The sequence below is a fragment of the Agrilus planipennis genome, unplaced genomic scaffold (genome assembly GCF_000699045.2).
Source record: "Agrilus planipennis isolate EAB-ADULT unplaced genomic scaffold, Apla_2.0 scaffold14, whole genome shotgun sequence".
In the NCBI taxonomy this organism is placed as follows: Eukaryota; Metazoa; Arthropoda; class Insecta; order Coleoptera; family Buprestidae; genus Agrilus; species Agrilus planipennis.
Window position 1 is genome coordinate 2,118,705 of NW_020442313.1, and position 25,094 is coordinate 2,143,798.

The window sequence follows — 25,094 nt, forward strand, 5'->3', positions numbered from 1 at the left end:
AAACATAACCGGTTGCATTTAGTATTTTGTTTGTATTAAGTAACCGCCATTATTATGACAGTAATTATTAATGTGTATTGGGCTTCAGGGTTCACTTTATTGGGTAGTGGATACATTTATAGTTGCAACGGTTTTTGTACAGATTTGATATTAGGTTACCATCACTATTACCAATATCTATACAATGGGTTTTTGTTACTTGTTATGAATACTATTAAATTTATTTAGTTCGATCGCTGAAAACAAATTACGTATTTTATTATCACGGCAAATAGTTTGTCTAGATATTACGGGTTAAAAAGATCGTAACTATCCCGTGAAGCACGATAGTAATCAAGCAGACGGAAGGGATAAGTACCCTTATCTGGGCAAATTTAAATAATCGTTCGAGAATTATTCGTAGAAATTTTACTTCTGGAAATTACTTTTTTAATTTCATTTTTAAAAAATATTTTTTTTTTTAATATTTACTAGAAGAATCGAACACGAAACGTTAAGGACTCATTAGCGTATATCTTTTAAGCAACGTATTGTAGTATTATGGTGGTATCAAAAAGATTGTCAGGGGTGTTGTAGAACTCCCCAAAACACCTAAAAACCCCAACGCTAAACACTAAACCGACGGACTTATTTTCTTCAGAGCCCTAAGTCTTTTAACGTAGGTACTCTAAGAATGTGCAAGTTTCCATACTCCTGCTGAAAAGTTTACATAGGACAAAGTAGAGGAACGGTAACACAACGAAGTAAACAACACCGAAACAAAGTTAAATTTCATTTCATCCTCTATCGAAACTATGAAACTCATTATGGACATCGGCATATACCCACTTGGTAAAAGAACGCCTGAAGTTAAGTTAGCGAGTAGATACAAAAAAATTGTAATTAAAATTACCAATAAATCTGTCTGTAAACAATCCCTTCTTATAAGTCGCTCGGTACTGTCTCTCTTTGAAGTTTTTATACCTCTACAACATTACGTTGTAACCAACGCGATTGTTAAATTTGGCATCGCTGTACGAACTCATGCGACCCACCAAAAATTAAATTAGAAGGCCGGCGGCATGCCACCGCCTTCAAATCGACTCAATTAAGTTACCTATTACGTTCTATAATCTATTCAATTAATGCGATGCTATAGTACGTTTGGGTGTATTATAGCGCAGGAATGTACTTTCATACTAAACGTACTCAAACAAAAAACGTATACAGATACTAGTCAACGTTTATCTCTGTGAGACGTCGCCGTCCGTCGTCGTCGGGTCGGTAATTTTTAATAATCGATTAAAACCTTCGTCTGTAACGTTATTACGGAGCGAATTTTTGTGTGAATCACACTATACTTTCGACATTATAAAGGCGGAAAGATTCTCTCAAAAAAACACCGGTCGTCGGCGCGCTCATTTGCAACTTAAGCCTCGGGCCGCTCGCGTTCGCTTAAGTCAGAACGTCTTCCCAGTGCGTGCTTGCGTGTCATTGATGCATAAGTGGCGGCAAGCGTGTTTTTTTTTAAATGACATTTTTTAAATCGAAAAAATAAAATCGCCATAGGTACTGTCAGGTGTCACGAAAATGACTTGTTTGGTTAGAAAAGTTTGCTTTTACGCAATTTCTGTGCTGTTGTTTTCCGCGAATTGTGCAAAATGTGCCGGCAATTCGACATCATCCAGTAATGAACAACAAGAGGTTCGTATTTTGACAAATTTTTATAACATTAGGCCCGTATAAATATATTATTTTTTCAGTATAGTCTTAACGCGATTTTCATAAAATTTAACATTTTCTATTTAAAATATGGTAATGTAATAATTAGTTAAGTTTTTAATAACTTCATTCCTCCTGTCCTATAGATTTAGTAGGAATACTAAATGAATTCTTCCTAGAAATTTCTGCTTGTTAGCGCTGATAAGACGATATGACGATTTTTAATTTAATCAGTAATAATTGAATTGGATCCGATTATTTCAAATTTGTGCTGTTTGTTTTACATACGTCACTACCTCACTAAATGTTGGATGGAAAATGGGAGTAATAATTTAAAAATTCTAGGATATTACAGTAGATTATCGAGTACTTAAAATTTCATGGATTTTTTGATTCATGTGCAATCAAAGCAAAAAGTATTTTCCCGATAAGAGAATGGGTTTCCTTGAATTTATCGTTATCCAACATATAGTTATTTAATTTATCAGGTAGTATTAGTTGTGCCAGCGACTTCGCTTGTTTGACTCAAATTGTATCAAAAAACCAAATTCTCCCGGTGCAATGCTGATAACGTCATCGACCACGGGCGGCCCGCAATAGCACTAACAATTAGGGTTGCCACCTTTTCAGGCTTTACATAAAGTATTTCTCGATTAAAAGGTTAAAAAAAAGTACTCAGCATAAAAATAAAGTATTTTATTTTTTTTTTCTAAAAACATATTTTTTGTTACACCTAGCAGCCAGTAACAAATTGCTGTTGCTCTTAAATACATTAATAGCCTCTAAACGTGGCAAACAAAGATTTAAGTAAACTAAAAGTTCATTTTTAATTAGTTTTAATGAAGCTTTATTCCTGTCGTCCCGCCACTTTGCGTTCATAACAGAGAATACTCTTTCTGTAAATGCTGAAGTGGCCGGAACGGACAGCAAAAGTGACACTACTTTGAACAGATTTGGGAAATCAGGTTGTTCCGTAAATATGGCTTGCCATTTTTCTGTGCAATATTATTGATGTAAAAATACTCTGAATTTCGAATAATCGCTTACAAAATTACGATGTTTACTTAAGGCCTTAAATAAAGTATTTTTGCGTACTTTATGTGTCTTGTAAAGTAAAACGTACGCACAGTCGAAATAGAGTACAATACTTTATAATAAAGTACGGGTGGCAACCCTACTAACAATGCATTGCCGAGCTTCACAATTTTTCTACGGGAAGCATTCAAGTATTCCTTTACCGCTAAAGGAGCGAACCGTTCGTATTATATGTGACCACTTTTTCATCGACTTACTTTGCAACATAGGTCTCCACGAAGGGACCTTTTATTTTAAAGAACTAACATACAGCCTATGTCCATCCTGAAGGTCCATTCTAATTATTGGTTAAATAATTTTTGAAATCGGATGAGTACTTTCGGAGATTTTCCCTACATCCTAACCAACAATCTTACTAACTTTACCTGTTTATATCTAGTAGATATTACTGTAGGTTTTAGATTTAGTACCAACAACATGAACTACTGGCATTCTATCTAAAATGCAACACATACAATTTATAGCCATTTATATTTCGAGCATGCTTAAAATTGTTCTTCTAAAAATCACGTAGTACCTATTCGTGTTCATTTTAAAAATTATTTTTGCAATTGTTTCCTCGAACTTGTACGAATAAATATTTGGTTAAGATTGTCAGTTACAGCCGTTTGTCTAATTTGTTTTTTTGATTCTAAAAATAAAATTAATGTTACACAATAAACAGTTTGTGGCATACTTTCCAACTTTGTTTCAATATATGTATTTATGTATAATAATAGATGTACGTATAATACTACTGTACTTTTTAATGAATGAAACAGTTGTGGCGTACCTATATGCATAATTGTTTTGAAAATTGTTTATCAACACATTCAAATGAACTGGATTTTCGAAATTTAATTGCAGAAATAACAAATAAATAGCTAACGTTTAGATGATTCAAAAAGAAATTTTTAGTAAAACTTCCTGTAGAAGCGTTCATATCGTTGTATTATTATACTTAAAATATGTAAAAGTAAAACAAAAATTCTGATATGCAAGAGAAGAAAAAGGAGCGAAAGAGCAAATATAAAGATAGGAGACGAAAAATTACTGAGAAGTCAGATAAGTCAGAACGGAAGGAGTAGTAGGGATATAAAGCAAAGGATAGCATAAAGTCGAATCGCCATCAATAAAAAGAAGTCACTTCTATGCTTGCGAATATTTAATTTAGAAATTTGAAAAAGATTGCTAAAGGTGCATATTTGGAGCGCGGCGCTTTAAAGAAAAGAAAAGGTTACAAACGTTCGAAATGATGAGAATACCGTGGATAGAGGTTAGAAATGAGGACGTATTAGGAGAAATAGGAGAACCGAGGACTCTATGGAAATCAATTAAAAATAGGCGAGATAGATCGGTAGGACACCTTCTCAGGCATGAAGGACTAGTCAGAAACATATTAGAAGCAGAAACAGGAGTTAACAGGAGTAGAGGTAGACCTAGATTAGATTACTGTTCACGAATATTTAAGGATGTGGAATGTTCTAGTTTTAAGGAAAGAGTTGATGTGCGTGACCAACCAATGTTAGGATTGACGGCCTTAGGATGATGATGACGATTGAAAGTTTATATTGTTAGAATTTAAACTTCGTCGAAATATTGATACCTACTTAATTAGTAAAGCATACAATAAAATCCCTTGCAACAACTGTAATATAATAATATAAATTTTACTTGTTTACCACTTCTTTATTGTAAGTAACATTATGAAATTTTTAGATATTACATATTCTAAAAACATTACATTCAAAATTTTTCCAAGCATTCACCTAACGAACCAAAAATCAATTTCCTGTTTTAAAAAAATTACACAATATACATTCATGGACGATCAGCTTCGTTAGTGTGTTTACATAAAAGGTGTCTCCCTGATAATAAAAGCCAATCGTACTGATAACACTTCAAGTAATATCTCTCTATAAACACCTGATAACTTCAAGCCAAAATATTTTGCAAGAGCATGAATTCCCATTTATGAAAATATTAAAAACAATTATATACATATTCTTATTAACTGAATTGAATGAATGTTTAAACTAATCGTAAAAACTTAAACATGTAAATATACATATATTCCATGTATTCGTTGTTATAGGCAAAGCCTTCGTGAACATGACGAAACATTTGCAATCATTTGTATATAGAGAACATGTTTTATTTGTAATGCACAATAAACTTCTACATTTTAGGAATGAATGCATTAATAACTTAATTTTTTGAATTAACTTTACCCACTACAGATAACCTCAAATTAATAAGGAACAGTTGTTGCTGCTGATTTTACGCACCAGTACTCCATGGGCCCAGGTTCGATTCCCGGCGAGGGAGTGACAGTAGCAACAATTTTTTCTCATTGATTTGAAGGTATCCTGTAGTTGGTAAAGTTAATTCAAACAAATTAATTCACTACAGTAACTAATAATTATGCATCTATCCAAACAATTATTGTGTAGTACTCTTCCCAATAAGTTTACACATCATTTGTTATTTTTCTGTATGATACCACGGTTAATAATACTTTGTAAACTAGTTGGATAGTGTACAAACTGTCGAAACGTTTAAGCGCCAAAGACAACATTCACAAAATGATATACTTGGCAACGCAAGTGAGTTGTCTTTTCCTACCGTAATCTTATCTAAGCATTTCCACAGTTTATAAACTATTCAGTATCCAGCTAGTCTAAAAACTAATCAAATAAGCAAATTAATCATAACCTATACATTGAAAAGACAAAATTTTGTATAGCAACCGGAAATTGGGATTTACTTTTCATCCTAAGTGAGTCAGGTATTTCCAGCTTATCATTAGGGTGATTCAAGATCAATGCACCTACATGTTTTCAATACTAAGTTTCAAGTATTTACCTATCTGTTTATTGTAAGCCACGCGAGCAAACGACTTAATTCTTGGAATTTTTATTATTAACTTTAATGAATGAACCTTATATCACTTTGCATTACTTTATAACTGAAAATATGTTTACAGAAATGAGTGAAAACCGCTGTTTTATTATTCCATAAAAGTTGCAAAAAAGGCGTTGAAAACGAAATTAAGGCTCTCCGTAGGAAAATTAACGAAACGAGCAGGGGGAATCATACAATACAGTAGAATCTCTATAACTCGAACATCAAGGGAGACGCCAAAAAATTCGAGTTATAGAGTTTTCAACTTATGGCGGATTTTGATTCGACTTGTAGAGGTTAAGATTTGGTGTACCTAGATTGTCGGCAAATCCTTAAAGTGGATAACTTACTTTTCTTCGAACTATAGACGTAATAAGTTTCAAATTATCGAGTTGTAAAGGTTGTAAAATATGTAAATCATTGCTATGTTCGAGATACAGAGGTCCAATTTAATTTTTGAGTTATAAAGGGAAAATATGTACCAAAATGGCCTGCAGGGACTCACTGATTATTTGAACTAATAGAGGGTTGAGATTACGAGTAATGGAGGTTTTGGGGCTTGAAGGGAAGAGAACAAAACATTTTTTCGAGTTTTGGGGGTTTTCGACTTATCGAGGTTCGACTTAAAGAGGTTCTACTTTACTATAAATTAAAATCATTTGGCCTTTTTAAAGAACTTAATTTTAAATCTCCTCGTAAATCTCATCGCGAGTGTCAGAGAAAGGACATGAGCGCTATGGGATCTTTTTTTTTTTCTTTTATGCATAAAGAAAAATTTAACTATTGTAGGGACTGAACCATAAAAATAGATCAATTATTGTTTTGCATAAATAAAACGATTAGAATTTTTTCCTAGTATGAGCTAATGAACTTTGCGATATCGATGGCAAATTTACGTGACAATTACTTAAACAATCTTTACATTTTGATGACGATAGAAACGATTCACTAATAGATAGGTAGTTGAAATTCCTGAGTAACAAACATTCCTACAAAATCCGATTCTGCATTAAATATGTGGAACAAAACAAATGTTTAATATTGCAGTAAGTATAAGCTTTTACATTAGCCATATTGAAGCTTTTACACCAATAAAAACTTATTTTATTATGCAAGTGAACAAAAACTTGTCTCTTTTTTTCTTTTTTAATTATAGTGGTTACTTTGTGGCTAATGTATTTTAATTGCGATAATTAATAATATGATTATAATACAGGAGCAATTGTTTTCAAACAGAATAAATAATATTGAGATTATTAAACACGAAATAAATACAAGTGATTTATTCAAATGTAACTTTGCAATGCTTTGTTAAATAGTTACTCTTTTAATAGTTTTTTTTTTAATTAAAAAGTAGTTTATATGTGAAGAATGTTTGATCTAGTTCGTATGTATTACATACATTAAAACAGTTCTAATTCGTAATTATAGAAACAATACAATTAAAGAATTATATCTGCATACTACTAAATAACAAATAGATTAAGTAAAGGAATTTCAACGTAACAATATAATTGCTCTTTATAATTAAGAGAGAGAAAATATTAATCCAAACACACAAGCACATATAAGTAGTTATCCGAAAAGCAATTCACTTACGATTTATCGAATAAATGGAAATTAATGAAATTACATTGTTATTTATTTTGTATAAATAAATTTTGAATGTCAATCGACTGTTCATATGTAGATAGAATTCTAAAGTTCGTTTAAATTAAGGCCTATGTATTGATTGATTAATATCATTTATCTAGCAGTGTACCGCTATCTAAGGTACCTACATATTTACTGCTAACTGTAGTATTACTTAATATTTATTAATTGATGATGGTGATTCTGAGATATTGATGTTTCTGGCAAAAACGTTGATGTACCGTGAAACTTACCAGAAAGGCTGTTTTCCATGATAAATAATTACAGTCGAACTTTTCTAATCTGAACATTTATACGTAACTCGAAATTTTTTCTAACTGAAGATTCAAGAGCGGGTTCTAGATTACCTATAAATATACTTAAATTGTTACTTTAATTGGAATTTTATCTTTTTCTTAAGAAAAATCTGTTGAAGCTATTAAAAAACAATGCTCAGTACTATTTTATGAAAAATAGGAAAAAAAAAAGTAGTGACGTTGGGATCTTAAGGAAAAGACAACACGAACGAAGTACTTATATTGTCTGGCATCGTGATTTGAAATTGTAAGGGTTTTTTTTTTGCTCTGGGCTTAACAACTGCAACATACGATATGTGTCTTCGTAACAAAAATTAAAGATTGCGACGATTAAGTAGAAGTTTTATTTAACTAAAATTATATTTAACTTGAACGGTTCGAGTTAGGAATTTGACTGTACATATGTAGATTAAGTGCCTGTAGGAGTTGTATTAAAGAGGAATTAACTTTCTAGGCCAGAATATTCAAAACTATATACATATTTAAAATTTCTTAAAATGCCAAAATGGACACTGACATAACGAAGCACGAAAATTTTCATTAAAACGTTTCGCTTCCAGATGTGATTGATTCTGGGAAACGGAACTATTAATGGAGAATGATTAGGTTGTAATTTTGTGTTGTATGTTTCATCTTTCAGTAAACTTCCTAGATTTCCAATTTGTGCGTCGAAGAATTTAAAAAGAATTTACTGTATACTAAGACCTCATAATGTCAGCAAAAAAATGTTTAGTTTTGTGAATTTTTAAACGTGTGGTAATTTAATTCCATGCTATTCTGTGAACAGGTGGATGGGTGTATATTGCTGATTGACTCGTTTTTGTTTGAAAACATCAGATATCTACACTAGATTTTTCTCAACGCAATTTAGTGCATATATAGTTTCCTAATAAGAAGTGTTTTCGTTGAAAGTAATACAGACATATATGGGTACCTATTGAATATCCCAGCTGCTAAGAATTTGAAGTGTTTGGATATCTGTTTGCTATACTATTTCATTAAAAGGAAAAGAAAAATTGAGAGTTTCCAGGACATATACATAAGATGTATTTTAAAATTAGTTAGAAATACACCGAAGTATCTATTACAAGAAGAAACAAAAACGAAAAAATTAGCTAAACAGATCAAAATTAGTTATAATATCCTTGAAGTTTTTAAAAAGACCAGAGCAAGAAAATGATTTTAAGCAATCATCTGAACCCACTAGCAGTGTGTACGATATATTGAATAAGTTAAATAAATGATTCCGATGAAAAATCATTTTCATCATCATAAGGTCGTCAATCCTAAGACCGGTAGGACACGCACCTCAACCCTTTCCTATCCTGAGCTAATTTTAGCATTTCCCCAAAACTAAAACAACTATTTGCGAACAGTAATCTAATCTAAGTCTACTTTTACCCCTACTAACTCCCGTTTCTGCCTGTAATATGTCTCTGACTAGACCTTCATGTCTGAGAAGGTGTCCTACCAACCTATTTCGCCTATTTCTTATTGACTTACATAGAGTCCTCTGTTCTCCTATTCTTTCTAATACCTCTTCATTTCTAACCCTTTCTATCCACTGTATCCTCATCATTCGCCTGTAACACCACATTTCGAACGCTTCTAACCTTTTTTTTCCGCCGCGCCCTCCGTCCATGTTTAAACATACACCTTTGACAATCTTTTTCAAATTTCTAAATAAACCCTTCGCGAGCATAGAAGTGACTTGATCCTGCGCTATCCTTTGCTTTATATCCCTACTACTCCTTCCGTCTTGACTTATTTGACTTCCTAGATACCTAAAATCAGCCACTTCTTCTAATTTTTCGTCTCCTATCTTTATATTCGCTCTTTCCCTACTTTTTCTTCCCTTGCATACCAGTATTTTTGTTTTACTTTTATTTGTTTTCATACAGTACTGATCTGTCAGTACCGCTTCTATTTTATTTAAAGCTATCTCGAAGTCCTCCTTGCTAGATGCTAATACTGCTATATCATCTGCAAATCTAAGCATACTAATCGTTTGTCCCTGTACAGGTATATCTATCCCTACAGTTGTACCGTCTTTAATGATGTTGATCGCGTCTTCGAAGTATAGATTAAAAAGTAGCGGTGATAGTGTGCATTCTTGTCTGACTCCCTTCCTAATATTTACTTCTCTACGTTGATAAAAATAGCAGCCCTAGACAAGATTGTAGTGGAACTGCGTCAAAGTCGTCCTAATTAAACGGTGGCCAACATCAGTGATTAAATTAAATATTTTCGGAAAATCGTTTACGAATTATACCCGACAATTTTATTATCATATTATTTAGGGTACTAATCCATTATAAGTGTAATATATATATATAGTATAATAGATATACATTCAATACTTTATATTTATTTAATAACGTCATGCAGGATACCAGGTTAAAAGTCCCCAGGTAGATACTTAGATTACACATTAATCGTAAGTTACTGATACTGTAGAATTCACTGGAATTTTACAAGAAAATGTATTGCACAGAGGACTGATTATTTATTTATGAGTAAAACGCTGATTCCTATAACGAGTTCTTATCACCACATAGTTTTGTCGTCATTTCACACCTTTTGGTTATGATTTATTGATAAGGTATTTAAAATTTTCTCTCAACATTATTCTCATAGTATATTTACAGTGATTGATAATATATCGTTTTATAGATTCTACAAATTCTGATTCCATTACAAAATAAAATAACAAACTCGTAACATCACCGACTGATTAATTTTAGCGCCATACGGTATCGATAACGATAACGTAGGACATCGCTGCAGTTTTTGAAGCAGTTGAGAGAAGAATTTTTCGTGATGGATTTTTAAAAAGCGAATTTCAAATTGCTTTTTAAAATGAATGTGACCCTAACCTTTACTGGACATAAATTGTTTATCATTTTCAATTATATATGAATGAATTAAAAACTTTCAATTATGCTTAAAGCCTAATTCATAAAAACAAATTGTTGAATAATTCTACAATGTAATTGTGATATCTCCAAAGCAAATATACGTGATGTGTTGTTGGAAAAATGGAGTTTTAATATCATTTATTATGAAATAGTAAATTTTATTATGTGTTACATAATAATTTTTATTACATATTATAAAACGAAAGTGTAAAAATTAAAATTTAACACGGAAGCTGTTTGAAATTATCTCTCATGTTTGGATTAGGTACATGCAAATGATAAAATTACAAGTTCTAAACTAAACATCAAACATCTGTTTTGCATAAACATAACAGAATCTCTTCATTCTGTTGACAAAATTTCAAAAAGGATAAAGATTTATCAAGGCTAATAAGATTATTATTCTTCTAAATTATAATTTCTTATCGTCTAAGTTTACTTAATAAATTCTTATTTGGTAGTTGTATTATGCAAATATATCAAATTAATCGAATTTTTGAGAATTATTTACATAACTTGACTGCCCCAACCTTATTGTAATTCAATGTTTCTACACAGATGGTCTTAAAATTAAAAAAGAAAATGGATATCTACGGCCCGTTCTAAAATAAAAAGTTTATCGCTGGTGTCATAAAGCTCAAATGATTAAAATTGAATAAAGAAAATCATCCTTTACCTTATGATTCTTATCAAGATAATTTCTATTCTAAAGGAAAATTTCAATAATTACGTCTTGACATGATAATGTTAAAATAAATATTTTCATCAAATATTTATTGTGGCATTCTTTTAATTCTAGTTGTGTTATTATGATTAATTTAAAGTAAAATTAGTTGATAATACTTAGTGATATTTTTAGCATGATGCCTATAATTTTAAATTTATCTGTTTATCTTAAATAAATATAAGTACGCTTTTGTTAGATAACCTACATGTTTATGGGCTATACAGGGTGTTTCCGAAATAAGTAGCAAGCTTTCGAGTGTGTTAACTAGATGTAATAGGGAATCGAAAGTAGTGTGGTTATGGAACAAACACCTAAGCAGCTTGTAAGAAAAGCAGACGAAGTTGCTATCCGAAGCCGGCTCTGGGCGTGAATTGGCAACGTACAGAGAAATTGCGCTAACAATTAAGCAGCTACATCGACGAAAAATGTAAAGACTAACGGTTGTGTTATGTAAAGTCAATATCAATAGCTTACTACTACTATGCTACTACACATAATAAACTTTTTAGACACCCATTGCGATAACAATTAATTAAATAACTACTTCACTCATCACTGATATTACGCACTATTTTGGACTGACCTATGACACTGACACATTGTCCTACTTCAAATGATTTCCGTTGTCTACATACATACATATTACAAATGTACAACGTCAAAATAACAAATAATTATTCTAGGCTTGCTGTAAACGTTAAGATCACCAATCAAATTTAATCTAATCTAACAAATAACAGACAATACATAAATACAAAAATACAAAAGAAATACAACACGGACGCGGCGTTGCAATCTTTTCAGGACCGGACCGTACTTTCAAATACGTTTTTCTCGAAAACGGTGGACTTTCGGACCACCAAACATTTACTTAGTTTTCTTATTTTATAGTTCCTTATCACTTCCTGTAAGAGTGCTACTTGCTACACCCTGTATAGTATATACTATAAACAATATTGTTACAGATTCTGGCTGTAACGTATGTACCAGTGGAGGGATTCAACAATTCTCAAGAACAGTTAAGTTCTGGGCCCATACTGGTCTTGGACAAAAAAACGCTTTACATAACAAATCTCAAGTATAACACAAAAATCGCGTCTAACTTTTGGGTAGCTTATGGGAAAAATATTACCGTTGCGCCAAACGAAGAAGGCCTTTACGAGCCTTTTACTGGCTACGGAGGAGAAAATATCTATATAACATTGCCGTATCCTTTATCAGAAAATGCTCCAACATACTTTGGAATATGGGAGAATAAAACCAAAAGGGCTGTTGCCAGTACCACAATTCCCAAAAATGTTGCAGTACCCGAAGCGAAAGGATATGACAGAAATGATGTGAGTCAAAAATAAAAAGTACAGTTAGAATTCATTTTATAATTTTGGGGGAAGTATTTATAAAGTATTAATAGATAAAAAACATACGAAAATGTTTTGTTTTTTGTTTTATTTATTTGTATGATTTTGTGCAGAAGAGATATGAAATAATTGAAATTGTTAGATGGAATTAAAGAAACGTTAAACAATTTAAAAACCAACAGCTTTTCAGTAAACGTAAATTTTAGGCAGAAGGTAGAAGAATTATAAGGGTTAAGAAATGTTGTCCGTTGGGAGAAGCATTTTCCGAACAGGGCTGTCAGAAAACCACTCAAGGATTTCACCCTGCATTCGAAATATTGGATAACAATAAAACGCACGTTGACGATACACCCTTGAAAGAAGGATCGATGAACATCCAGCCGTTTTATAGTATTACTCCATGTCCAAAGTAAGAATTTCTTTAATGTGTGCGTGTGTAGTAGGGTGGCCGATTTTTTCTAAATATTATTTCCTTTCTCGATTCTGCATGAAACAGACTAACGTAAGAAGCGACTGTTATTTAAAAATCTTTAAAAGATTGTAGTATATTTTACTTATATATACTAACAATTGTTGAACAATCCTTAAAAAGTTTTTAAACAAATCAAATTTTGGGTAAACCAATTGCACAAAATCAAGAAGTTTCCTTCTATTTCACACGTTTTATAATTATTACAAAAATATATGTTCCTGGTTAGTGTTTTGTCAAAATTTTCAGACGTGGATTACGATTTCCAATTCCTTGATTCTCAGCAGCACGCCGTTTTTATTCTTTGACATTTTGTTAAAATTTCTATAGATTTTCCCAACAATCAACAATGTAGCAACCATTTTTATCCTGGAATTCAATTTGTATTTTTGTGTGTGTATAGTTTTTGCAATATTTCAATAGGAATATTACCTCAAATATTGCAATATACGTTTATTTTAGAGCAGGTATATCCCCTGAGTTATTTTCTCACTGTAGTCACTAACGGAGAACCACATGAACACCGTTTAGGGATTCCCCAAAGGTTATGGTTTCCTACTTTAACATTGCCATAAGGGCGATAGGATAATAAATACACTAACTAAAAGCGCGAATACAGAGTAGTGAACGCCATCTGTTGCAATTTACTACTTATCGTAGAATTCATAATATTCTTAATAATAAGATTCTTTGTTAATAAAGATGTGGCATTATAACTGACACTCACCATTTGACTAATATTTAATTTTATTGTAGGGGAGCACTCATTCCAGGTGTCGATTCGTTTATTTTATTGAGCAACGGTTCACTTGTTATTCCGGATATCAAAAAAATCTTGACGCAAGATGAATTTTGCATCGAAACTGTTTATATGGAGTTCGAAAATTCGTCAATGTCATGGACCACAACGGCCTTCACCTGCTTCCAGGGCGAAGTGCTTCGCGGCGGGAATGGATTCCTTATAGTTATAGGAATAGGTAACAATAAAAACGAAAAAACAAAGACAATAAGTGACACAGTTACAAATCTGTCGCAACCAAAAACGATTTAAATGTTTGACTACGGTTTTTTCACTATTCAGGGTGTCATTTATTTTGAGACAGAAAAATATCTATCAAAACTTAAACGCTTTCAAAGAGGAAATTAGCTGTTGAATTTGAATGTGATCTTGAGCTTGATCTTCAATATTAATTGAATTCAATATTAATTGAAGATCAAGTGATTTTTTTTTAATTGGAATAGATACTTATTTATGGTTCTGGCAAGAGAAAAATAGAAAATTACGTAATCAGAAATATCTTTGAATTTGATTTGCTCTTAATTTTTGAGTCTATACTTATGGCAAATTAAGAACAACCACATATCCAACATTTTCATGAATATTACATATAAATGAAATTATGAGTGCTATCAGCACAGCGCAAAGTAGTATTACGTAGTTAGTATCAGCAATTTCTAATGCTGAAGTGTACGATGTGTTGCATACCTATTTACAAACAATTCCTTTAAATTTAATTTTTCAAACAATTTTTAATACAAAGAAAGTAATTAAACAAATTGTACACAAAAGTGAATTTCAACCACTCGAAGCAATGGTGCTATCAGTTTCCAGGTCACAGTGATTGATAGGGTGGAAGAATGTATAATAAAAATATCTTAAATGTTCAGCCTAAAACATTTCCAGTTAAAAAAAAGACTTTACCTACACACGACCTTAAATATCAAGGCCGAAATCGTACTCAAGGTCATCGGTGATTATTCATTTGAAACGTACATTTTTTATTTAAAACTTTGTCGTTTTGGTACCTAATCCCAAAATTCATGACTGTCTTAACATGTTTCTTTTTTTTTCCAGGGATAATTGTATCAATAATTTTTCTACTTGCAACCGCGTCAATTTTTATCTTTTGCAAAGACGAAATGTTGCACTCAGCGAGAGGAAAATCAATTGCGTGGTTTTCGATTTCTGTGGCAATATCGTTTGTGTGTTTGGCGATTGACTACATTTTCACAATACGCGGTACCTTCTGCCACGTAATGGGTGAGAATTAATTATTTTTGTTACTTTTTGATTGGTTTTTTCCCTTAAAAAAATTATACTCGGCTCTTGACACTTTTATATTTCGATACCAAGTACTTTTTCTATCGATTCTATGAGCATGTATCGATAAAAAGTACTCCTATCGGTACTCAGTTGATTCAAGGACAGTCTGTCACATTAATGGACCCATCAGTAATTGAAAGTACATTTATTTATTTCAGGATTTATTTTCCAATTGTGTTTAATGTCGTCGTTTGCCTGGTTATTGGCAATAACATGGGAAACATTAATGAAAATAAGGTAAAACTAAGTCAAAAATGCTTTACTAACACCAATGCACCGCGCCGGCTTGCATCACACTAACACGTTGCTTTTTCTGCAAAAGGGCTTTCAGATTCCAAGAAATGAACTGTAACCATCACCGGATGTTTTGTAGGAACTATAACAATTCGAAATTCACCAAGGACAGCTCGCGTTTCAGAATTTATTTGACTTTGGTCATCACGCTGTCCATCGCGGTTCCGTTTTTATCGGTGATTGTCCATCATTCTGTCGCTATACCGAATGTTTTTTTCAAAGCCGACTCAGGAGTAAACAGTTGCTGGATTGATGGTAAGTTTTCTAAATAAATTTTCTCAATTTATTGCAGGATTTTACGTTTACGTAAATAAAATTTTGATAGTGGGGCATTTTCTGAATGAGATTGATACATTCTATGAAAATGTTTATTTTTGTTTTGCTATTAAATATATTGGTAAAGGTCTAGACGATGGCCTCCACCCCCGAAGGGGGTGGGGAGAGGGGATAAGAAGAGGAGGTCTCCCCCACCACTGTACCATAAAAAGTTCGTAGCGGTCTCACCCCCATAAAAAGTTATGGGGGTTCAAAGTTAATAAATATGCCTATTTTTATACATTTCTAGGCATGTAAATATTTATATAGTCATTCTTGAACAATATTCAAAGGTAAAACTAATGAAAAATACATAAAAATATTGAGATTTAAATATCTTTATCAATAGGGTAGGTTAGGTTAGGTTATCGGGTTTTGTTCAAGTGACCACTCTCTTTCGATCCCCCAATTCCATCCGCTTGAAAATAATTATTTTATTGAATTTTATTTGAATTATAGTGTATGAAAATTGTCAAAATAATCAACTTTCAACCCCTATAACTTTTTATGGGGGTTAGGCTGCCGCAAACTTTTTATGGGGTTTTACTCATGTGACCACCCTCTTTCGATCCCCTCTACCCCCACCCCCTTCGGGGGTGGGGAACCATTATCTAACCCCTATAACTTTTTATGGGGGTGAGACCACCACGAACGTTTTATGGTACAGTGATGGGGGAGACCTCCTCTTTCGATCCCACCCACCTCCACTTTGGGGGTGGGGGCCATCATCTAGACCTTTACCAATATATTATATGTAAAGAACGAAAACATTAATGTTCTTGTAGTAAAACTAGAATAGTTTTGTTTGCTTTCGAATAGAATGGTTATACACTAACGACAATTTGATTAATTAATTAATCTAAATTACGTTTAGATAATGCGATCGCGTAAAACATTGTGCCCATTTGTGTAATGTACTCACGATAAAATGGGATGAATATTTATTAAAGAAAATACAATTTCAGGAGATAAAAAGCCAGTCCTATATTTATATGTCCCGATTATTGCCATCATTATTTTTAATGTAATTTGTGCGGTATATATGAAATATCAATTGGTTAAACTGGAAAAACAGGGAATTGCCAATCAAACCGATATTTCCTGGATAACTATGAAGGATGATCTTAAGTCCATGTAAGTTACTATTTCTCGAATTTTAATCATATCTTATATCACAACAAAAAATCAATCTTTAAATAAACTTTAGCACGAAAAAAGGAACACAATTAATTTACCATGGAACTGTTAACACAATTCGAATTCTTAGTATATTTTCTTTGAAAATAGTCGATTATAAAGGTTTATCTTTTAAGTCAATTCATGATGCAAAACCAGTGTCGTGATATCTCCTGATCATTTATGTTTTGCTCTTGGTCATGTGACAATAGCTTATAATTTTGGTCTTGATCATAGTCTTGTCAAACGTTCAAAACCAAGACAAAACTACAAGACTTAACACAAATCTGCAAAGTCAATACTATTTTTGTTCATCGCCACATTGTGGATTTTTGAGTTTGCCAGAACGTATTGTGTTTGTTCTTGCATTGTGGCTGAACCTGAGTGCCTAAATACCATCAGTATTTGCATCCACAATTTACTCACACACTTAGCTCGTAAAAATTCGCATTCAAAGAAAATAAAACCTTGTCATCATTATCATCATCATACCAAATCCTTGCATTTCTCTACAACTAGAACATCCAACATCCTTAACTATTTAGGAGCAGTAATTTAAGCGAGGTCTACCTCTACTCCTCTTAACTTTTCTTTACTTCTAATATGTCTCTAAGTAGAACCTCCTAACAACCTATCTCGCCTATTTCTTATTGACTTCCATAGTGACCTCTGTTCTCCTATCCTTTCTAGCCATACAACTTTAACAATTTTTTTGCGACTCGCCTCTACAGTTCCTTCCATCCTTAGTTATCTAACTTTCAAGATACCGAAAATCAGTCATTATATAATTTTCTTTACTAATTTTTCGTCTTCTATCTTTATATTCGCTCTTTCCCTACTTTTTTTCCCTTGAACACCAGGTTTACTTTTATTTATTAGATGCTAATACTGCTATATCTGCAAATCCAAGCATACCAATGTTTTGCCTAAATAAAACCTCACGTGCTATAAAAATATTTTCAGGTTTCGATCTTGTTACTTGGTACTGTGTATAATGAGCTTATCCTGGGTTGTCGAAATAATTTCATTCTTTTCCGAGTCAACACATCCAGCATGGTATGCGATCGATATGATCACATGCCTTCAGGGTTTTTTCGTATTCGCTGTATTCGTTTTACACCGACCGATAAAGGACAGGTTATGGGCCACGAAGAGAAGGATCCAGTCATGGCACTGGAAGACACCGCCGAGTTCTCCACAAAACGTTCAACTGAACGACTTTGTTTACCCCAACAATTCAACAGCTCTCTTAAACGACAACAGCAACGACAACATTATAACTGACGAAGCCACTGCCAATAATACGAATCATTTGAAGGGATAACTGAACGAGTTTTAACGAGTTCACAGTATTATTTTTTTTGTACCTGGAGCCGAATGGGATTAGTCCAGGATCGGATGTATTATGTTTTTGAAGGCTTAATAATATTTATTGCATTTTTCATTACTCATACTAGTTAAGGGAAAAACAGAAAAGGTCTATAAATGCAAGGGACTTCCTTCAGCTAGAGTTTGTTTCTTACTTTATTTGATGAGAGACAAGAGATCAAAAATGAATAAAAAAAAAGCCCGTTAGGCAATTTTGCTAATTTTTTATTTTTTCAATTGATAAACTAATAAAAGAATAATAAAACAAAGTGAAAANTAGATACCTAAAATCAGCCACTTCTTCTAATTTTTCGTCTCCTATCTTTATATTCGCTCTTTCCCTACTTTTTCTTCCCTTGCATACCAGTATTTTTGTTTTACTTTTATTTGTTTTCATACAGTACTGATCTGTCAGTACCGCTTCTATTTTATTTAAAGCTATCTCGAAGTCCTCCTTGCTAGATGCTAATACTGCTATATCATCTGCAAATCTAAGCATACTAATCGTTTGTCCCTGTACAGGTATATCTATCCCTACAGTTGTACCGTCTTTAATGATGTTGATCGCGTCTTCGAAGTATAGATTAAAAAGTAGCGGTGATAGTGTGCATTCTTGTCTGACTCCCTTCCTAATATTTACTTCTCTACGTTGATAAAAATAGCAGCCCTAGACAAGATTGTAGTGGAACTGCGTCAAAGTCGTCCTAATTAAACGGTGGCCAACATCAGTGATTAAATTAAATATTTTCGGAAAATCGTTTACGAATTATACCCGACAATTTTATTATCATATTATTTAGGGTACTAATCCATTATAAGTGTAATATATATATATAGTATAATAGATATACATTCAATACTTTATATTTATTTAATAACGTCATGCAGGATACCAGGTTAAAAGTCCCCAGGTAGATACTTAGATTACACATTAATCGTAAGTTACTGATACTGTAGAATTCACTGGAATTTTACAAGAAAATGTATTGCACAGAGGACTGATTATTTATTTATGAGTAAAACGCTGATTCCTATAACGAGTTCTTATCACCACATAGTTTTGTCGTCATTTCACACCTTTTGGTTATGATTTATTGATAAGGTATTTAAAATTTTCTCTCAACATTATTCTCATAGTATATTTACAGTGATTGATAATATATCGTTTTATAGATTCTACAAATTCTGATTCCATTACAAAATAAAATAACAAACTCGTAACATCACCGACTGATTAATTTTAGCGCCATACGGTATCGATAACGATAACGTAGGACATCGCTGCAGTTTTTGAAGCAGTTGAGAGAAGAATTTTTCGTGATGGATTTTTAAAAAGCGAATTTCAAATTGCTTTTTAAAATGAATGTGACCCTAACCTTTACTGGACATAAATTGTTTATCATTTTCAATTATATATGAATGAATTAAAAACTTTCAATTATGCTTAAAGCCTAATTCATAAAAACAAATTGTTGAATAATTCTACAATGTAATTGTGATATCTCCAAAGCAAATATACGTGATGTGTTGTTGGAAAAATGGAGTTTTAATATCATTTATTATGAAATAGTAAATTTTATTATGTGTTACATAATAATTTTTATTACATATTATAAAACGAAAGTGTAAAAATTAAAATTTAACACGGAAGCTGTTTGAAATTATCTCTCATGTTTGGATTAGGTACATGCAAATGATAAAATTACAAGTTCTAAACTAAACATCAAACATCTGTTTTGCATAAACATAACAGAATCTCTTCATTCTGTTGACAAAATTTCAAAAAGGATAAAGATTTATCAAGGCTAATAAGATTATTATTCTTCTAAATTATAATTTCTTATCGTCTAAGTTTACTTAATAAATTCTTATTTGGTAGTTGTATTATGCAAATATATCAAATTAATCGAATTTTTGAGAATTATTTACATAACTTGACTGCCCCAACCTTATTGTAATTCAATGTTTCTACACAGATGGTCTTAAAATTAAAAAAGAAAATGGATATCTACGGCCCGTTCTAAAATAAAAAGTTTATCGCTGGTGTCATAAAGCTCAAATGATTAAAATTGAATAAAGAAAATCATCCTTTACCTTATGATTCTTATCAAGATAATTTCTATTCTAAAGGAAAATTTCAATAATTACGTCTTGACATGATAATGTTAAAATAAATATTTTCATCAAATATTTATTGTGGCATTCTTTTAATTCTAGTTGTGTTATTATGATTAATTTAAAGTAAAATTAGTTGATAATACTTAGTGATATTTTTAGCATGATGCCTATAATTTTAAATTTATCTGTTTATCTTAAATAAATATAAGTACGCTTTTGTTAGATAACCTACATGTTTATGGGCTATACAGGGTGTTTCCGAAATAAGTAGCAAGCTTTCGAGTGTGTTAACTAGATGTAATAGGGAATCGAAAGTAGTGTGGTTATGGAACAAAAAAAATTTTAAGAAAACCAGACGAAGTTGTTATCGGAAGCCGGCTCTGGGCGTGAATTGACAACGTACAGAGAAATTGTGCTAACAACTAAGCAGCTACTAAGAAAACCAGACGAAGTTGCTATCCGAAGCCGGCCCTGGGCGTGAATTGGCAACGTACAGAGAAATTGCGCTAACACCTAAGCAGCTTGTAAGAAAAGCAGACGAAGTTGCTATCCGAAGCCGGCTCTGGGCGTGAATTGGCAACGTACAGAGAAATTGCGCTAACAATTAAGCAGCTACATCGACGAAAAATGTAAAGACTAACGGTTGTGTTATGTAAAGTCAATATCAATAGCTTACTACTACTATGCTACTACACATAATAAACTTTTTAGACACCCATTGCGATAACAATTAATTAAATAACTACTTCACTCATCACTGATATTACGCACTATTTTGGACTGACCTATGACACTGACACATTGTCCTACTTCAAATGATTTCCGTTGTCTACATACATACATATTACAAATGTACAACGTCAAAATAACAAATAATTATTCTAGGCTTGCTGTAAACGTTAAGATCACCAATCAAATTTAATCTAATCTAACAAATAACAGACAATACATAAATACAAAAATACAAAAGAAATACAACACGGACGCGGCGTTGCAATCTTTTCAGGACCGGACCGTACTTTCAAATACGTTTTTCTCGAAAACGGTGGACTTTCGGACCACCAAACATTTACTTAGTTTTCTTATTTTATAGTTCCTTATCACTTCCTGTAAGAGTGCTACTTGCTACACCCTGTATAGTATATACTATAAACAATATTGTTACAGATTCTGGCTGTAACGTATGTACCAGTGGAGGGATTCAACAATTCTCAAGAACAGTTAAGTTCTGGGCCCATACTGGTCTTGGACAAAAAAACGCTTTACATAACAAATCTCAAGTATAACACAAAAATCGCGTCTAACTTTTGGGTAGCTTATGGGAAAAATATTACCGTTGCGCCAAACGAAGAAGGCCTTTACGAGCCTTTTACTGGCTACGGAGGAGAAAATATCTATATAACATTGCCGTATCCTTTATCAGAAAATGCTCCAACATACTTTGGAATATGGGAGAATAAAACCAAAAGGGCTGTTGCCAGTACCACAATTCCCAAAAATGTTGCAGTACCCGAAGCGAAAGGATATGACAGAAATGATGTGAGTCAAAAATAAAAAGTACAGTTAGAATTCATTTTATAATTTTGGGGGAAGTATTTATAAAGTATTAATAGATAAAAAACATACGAAAATGTTTTGTTTTTTGTTTTATTTATTTGTATGATTTTGTGCAGAAGAGATATGAAATAATTGAAATTGTTAGATGGAATTAAAGAAACGTTAAACAATTTAAAAACCAACAGCTTTTCAGTAAACGTAAATTTTAGGCAGAAGGTAGAAGAATTATAAGGGTTAAGAAATGTTGTCCGTTGGGAGAAGCATTTTCCGAACAGGGCTGTCAGAAAACCACTCAAGGATTTCACCCTGCATTCGAAATATTGGATAACAATAAAACGCACGTTGACGATACACCCTTGAAAGAAGGATCGATGAACATCCAGCCGTTTTATAGTATTACTCCATGTCCAAAGTAAGAATTTCTTTAATGTGTGCGTGTGTAGTAGGGTGGCCGATTTTTTCTAAATATTATTTCCTTTCTCGATTCTGCATGAAACAGACTAACGTAAGAAGCGACTGTTATTTAAAAATCTTTAAAAGATTGTAGTATATTTTACTTATATATACTAACAATTGTTGAACAATCCTTAAAAAGTTTTTAAACAAATCAAATTTTGGGTAAACCAATTGCACAAAATCAAGAAGTTTCCTTCTATTTCACACGTTTTATAATTATTACAAAAATATATGTTCCTGGTTAGTGTTTTGTCAAAATTTTCAGACGTGGATTACGATTTCCAATTCCTTGATTCTCAGCAGCACGCCGTTTTTATTCTTTGACATTTTGTTAAAATTTCTATAGATTTTCCCAACAATCAACAATGTAGCAACCATTTTTATCCTGGAATTCAATTTGTATTTTTGTGTGTGTATAGTTTTTGCAATATTTCAATAGGAATATTACCTCAAATATTGCAATATACGTTTATTTTAGAGCAGGTATATCCCCTGAGTTATTTTCTCACTGTAGTCACTAACGGAGAACCACATGAACACCGTTTAGGGATTCCCCAAAGGTTATGGTTTCCTACTTTAACATTGCCATAAGGGCGATAGGATAATAAATACACTAACTAAAAGCGCGAATACAGAGTAGTGAACGCCATCTGTTGCAATTTACTACTTATCGTAGAATTCATAATATTCTTAATAATAAGATTCTTTGTTAATAAAGATGTGGCATTATAACTGACACTCACCATTTGACTAATATTTAATTTTATTGTAGGGGAGCACTCATTCCAGGTGTCGATTCGTTTATTTTATTGAGCAACGGTTCACTTGTTATTCCGGATATCAAAAAAATCTTGACGCAAGATGAATTTTGCATCGAAACTGTTTATATGGAGTTCGAAAATTCGTCAATGTCATGGACCACAACGGCCTTCACCTGCTTCCAGGGCGAAGTGCTTCGCGGCGGGAATGGATTCCTTATAGTTATAGGAATAGGTAACAATAAAAACGAAAAAACAAAGACAATAAGTGACACAGTTACAAATCTGTCGCAACCAAAAACGATTTAAATGTTTGACTACGGTTTTTTCACTATTCAGGGTGTCATTTATTTTGAGACAGAAAAATATCTATCAAAACTTAAACGCTTTCAAAGAGGAAATTAGCTGTTGAATTTGAATGTGATCTTGAGCTTGATCTTCAATATTAATTGAATTCAATATTAATTGAAGATCAAGTGATTTTTTTTTAATTGGAATAGATACTTATTTATGGTTCTGGCAAGAGAAAAATAGAAAATTACGTAATCAGAAATATCTTTGAATTTGATTTGCTCTTAATTTTTGAGTCTATACTTATGGCAAATTAAGAACAACCACATATCCAACATTTTCATGAATATTACATATAAATGAAATTATGAGTGCTATCAGCACAGCGCAAAGTAGTATTACGTAGTTAGTATCAGCAATTTCTAATGCTGAAGTGTACGATGTGTTGCATACCTATTTACAAACAATTCCTTTAAATTTAAATTTTCAAACAATTTTTAACACAAACAATGTGATTAAACAAATTGTTCACAAAAGTGAATTTCGACCACTCGAAGCAACGGTGCTAACTAATAGGGGGGAAGAACTCGAACCCATGAACATCACTATACGATACAACGCAAACTTAAAAAGGACTATAATTTAGGCTACCACGTCCCTATAATTTCGTTCATTAATTTAAAAAGCACATGTATGTCTATACAACCGTATCCCTGATGCTTTCATTCGACTCAAAGCACCACGAATATGAATAAGGCATAAAACATGCGGGAGATGTAATTGGTTCAACCAAGCGTACTGATTATAATGGATCAAAGTAACATGATACTTGGTAGATGTTAAGCCAGTTTTCACTCCGCCATACCTGTCACTGTGACGTGCCTTTCGGGTCAATTGATTCCTTCTATGCTGAGAAGAACGGCAGCTTCCGCTAAAATCCTACTTTACAGAACAACTTTAACACAAATTCAGAAATGATGACAAATAACAAAATAATTTAGGACGATCAAGTACCAGTAGGACTGTTGTCCTAGAATGTATTCCGAAATATAAACCAGCATACAGGGTTTGTCCGGAAAGTAATAGGAGCGAGTCGATTTAAAAAAAATATTGAGCCAATCGTTACAATTCTTTAAAAACTTTCAAAATAGGCTCCTTCTGCGTCGATGCAGCGCTGCCAGCGCGATTTCCAAGCATTGAAGGCGTCACGGAAGGGATTCTCCGGAATAGCCTTAAGAGCCGCGGTGCATGCTGCTTGGATCCCGTCTGTCGTCTCAAAATGCTTGCCTTTCATCGGCCTTTTCAGGCGGGCAAACAAAAAAAAGTCCGGGGGGCCACATCTGGGCTGTAGGGCGGCTGCGGAAGCGTTGGGATGCCGGCCTTGGTCAGGTAGCTGTCCACAAGAAAGGCGGTGTGAGCCGGGGCGTTGTCGTGGTGCAACTTCCAGTCGGCTGCGATGTCTTGTCGGACCCGATTGACCCTTCGTTTGAGTCTCTTGAGCACTTCCACGTAAAACTTGGCGTTGACGGTTTGTCCAGGAGGAACAAATTCATGGTG

General features: G+C 32.8%; 1 protein-coding gene across 2 annotated transcripts; it reads left to right on the forward strand.

The window, feature by feature from the left end:
- Nucleotides 1-1,193: 1,193 nt before the first annotated feature.
- LOC108737567 (G-protein coupled receptor Mth2-like) lies at nucleotides 1,194-18,608 on the forward strand. Of its 2 annotated transcripts, none has more exons than XM_018470474.2 (9): nucleotides 1,194-1,683; nucleotides 12,239-12,610; nucleotides 12,838-13,040; nucleotides 13,857-14,077; nucleotides 14,956-15,141; nucleotides 15,363-15,441; nucleotides 15,527-15,753; nucleotides 16,779-16,947; nucleotides 17,953-18,608. In XM_018470474.2, the coding sequence occupies exons 1-9, from the start codon at nucleotides 1,570-1,572 to the stop codon at nucleotides 18,311-18,313; spliced, it is 1,932 nt and encodes a 643-aa protein (XP_018325976.1). In that variant the 5' UTR covers nucleotides 1,194-1,569; the 3' UTR covers nucleotides 18,314-18,608. The 2 variants fall into 2 exon arrangements, with proteins under 2 accessions (XP_018325976.1, XP_018325985.1); XM_018470483.2 differs by having other exon boundaries at nucleotides 15,578-15,753.
- The last annotated feature ends 6,486 nt before the right edge of the window (nucleotides 18,609-25,094 follow it).

Coding starts and splice junctions, on each gene's coding strand:
- LOC108737567 (XM_018470474.2), top strand. CDS start 1,570: ATGACTTGTTTGGTTAGAAAAGTTTGCTTTTACGCAATTTCTGTGCTG. Junction 13,041..13,856: donor AGTATTACTCCATGTCCAAA/GTAAGAATTTCT, acceptor ATTTTATTGTAG/GGGAGCACTCATTCCAGGTG. Junction 16,948..17,952: donor AAGGATGATCTTAAGTCCAT/GTAAGTTACTAT, acceptor AAATATTTTCAG/GTTTCGATCTTGTTACTTGG.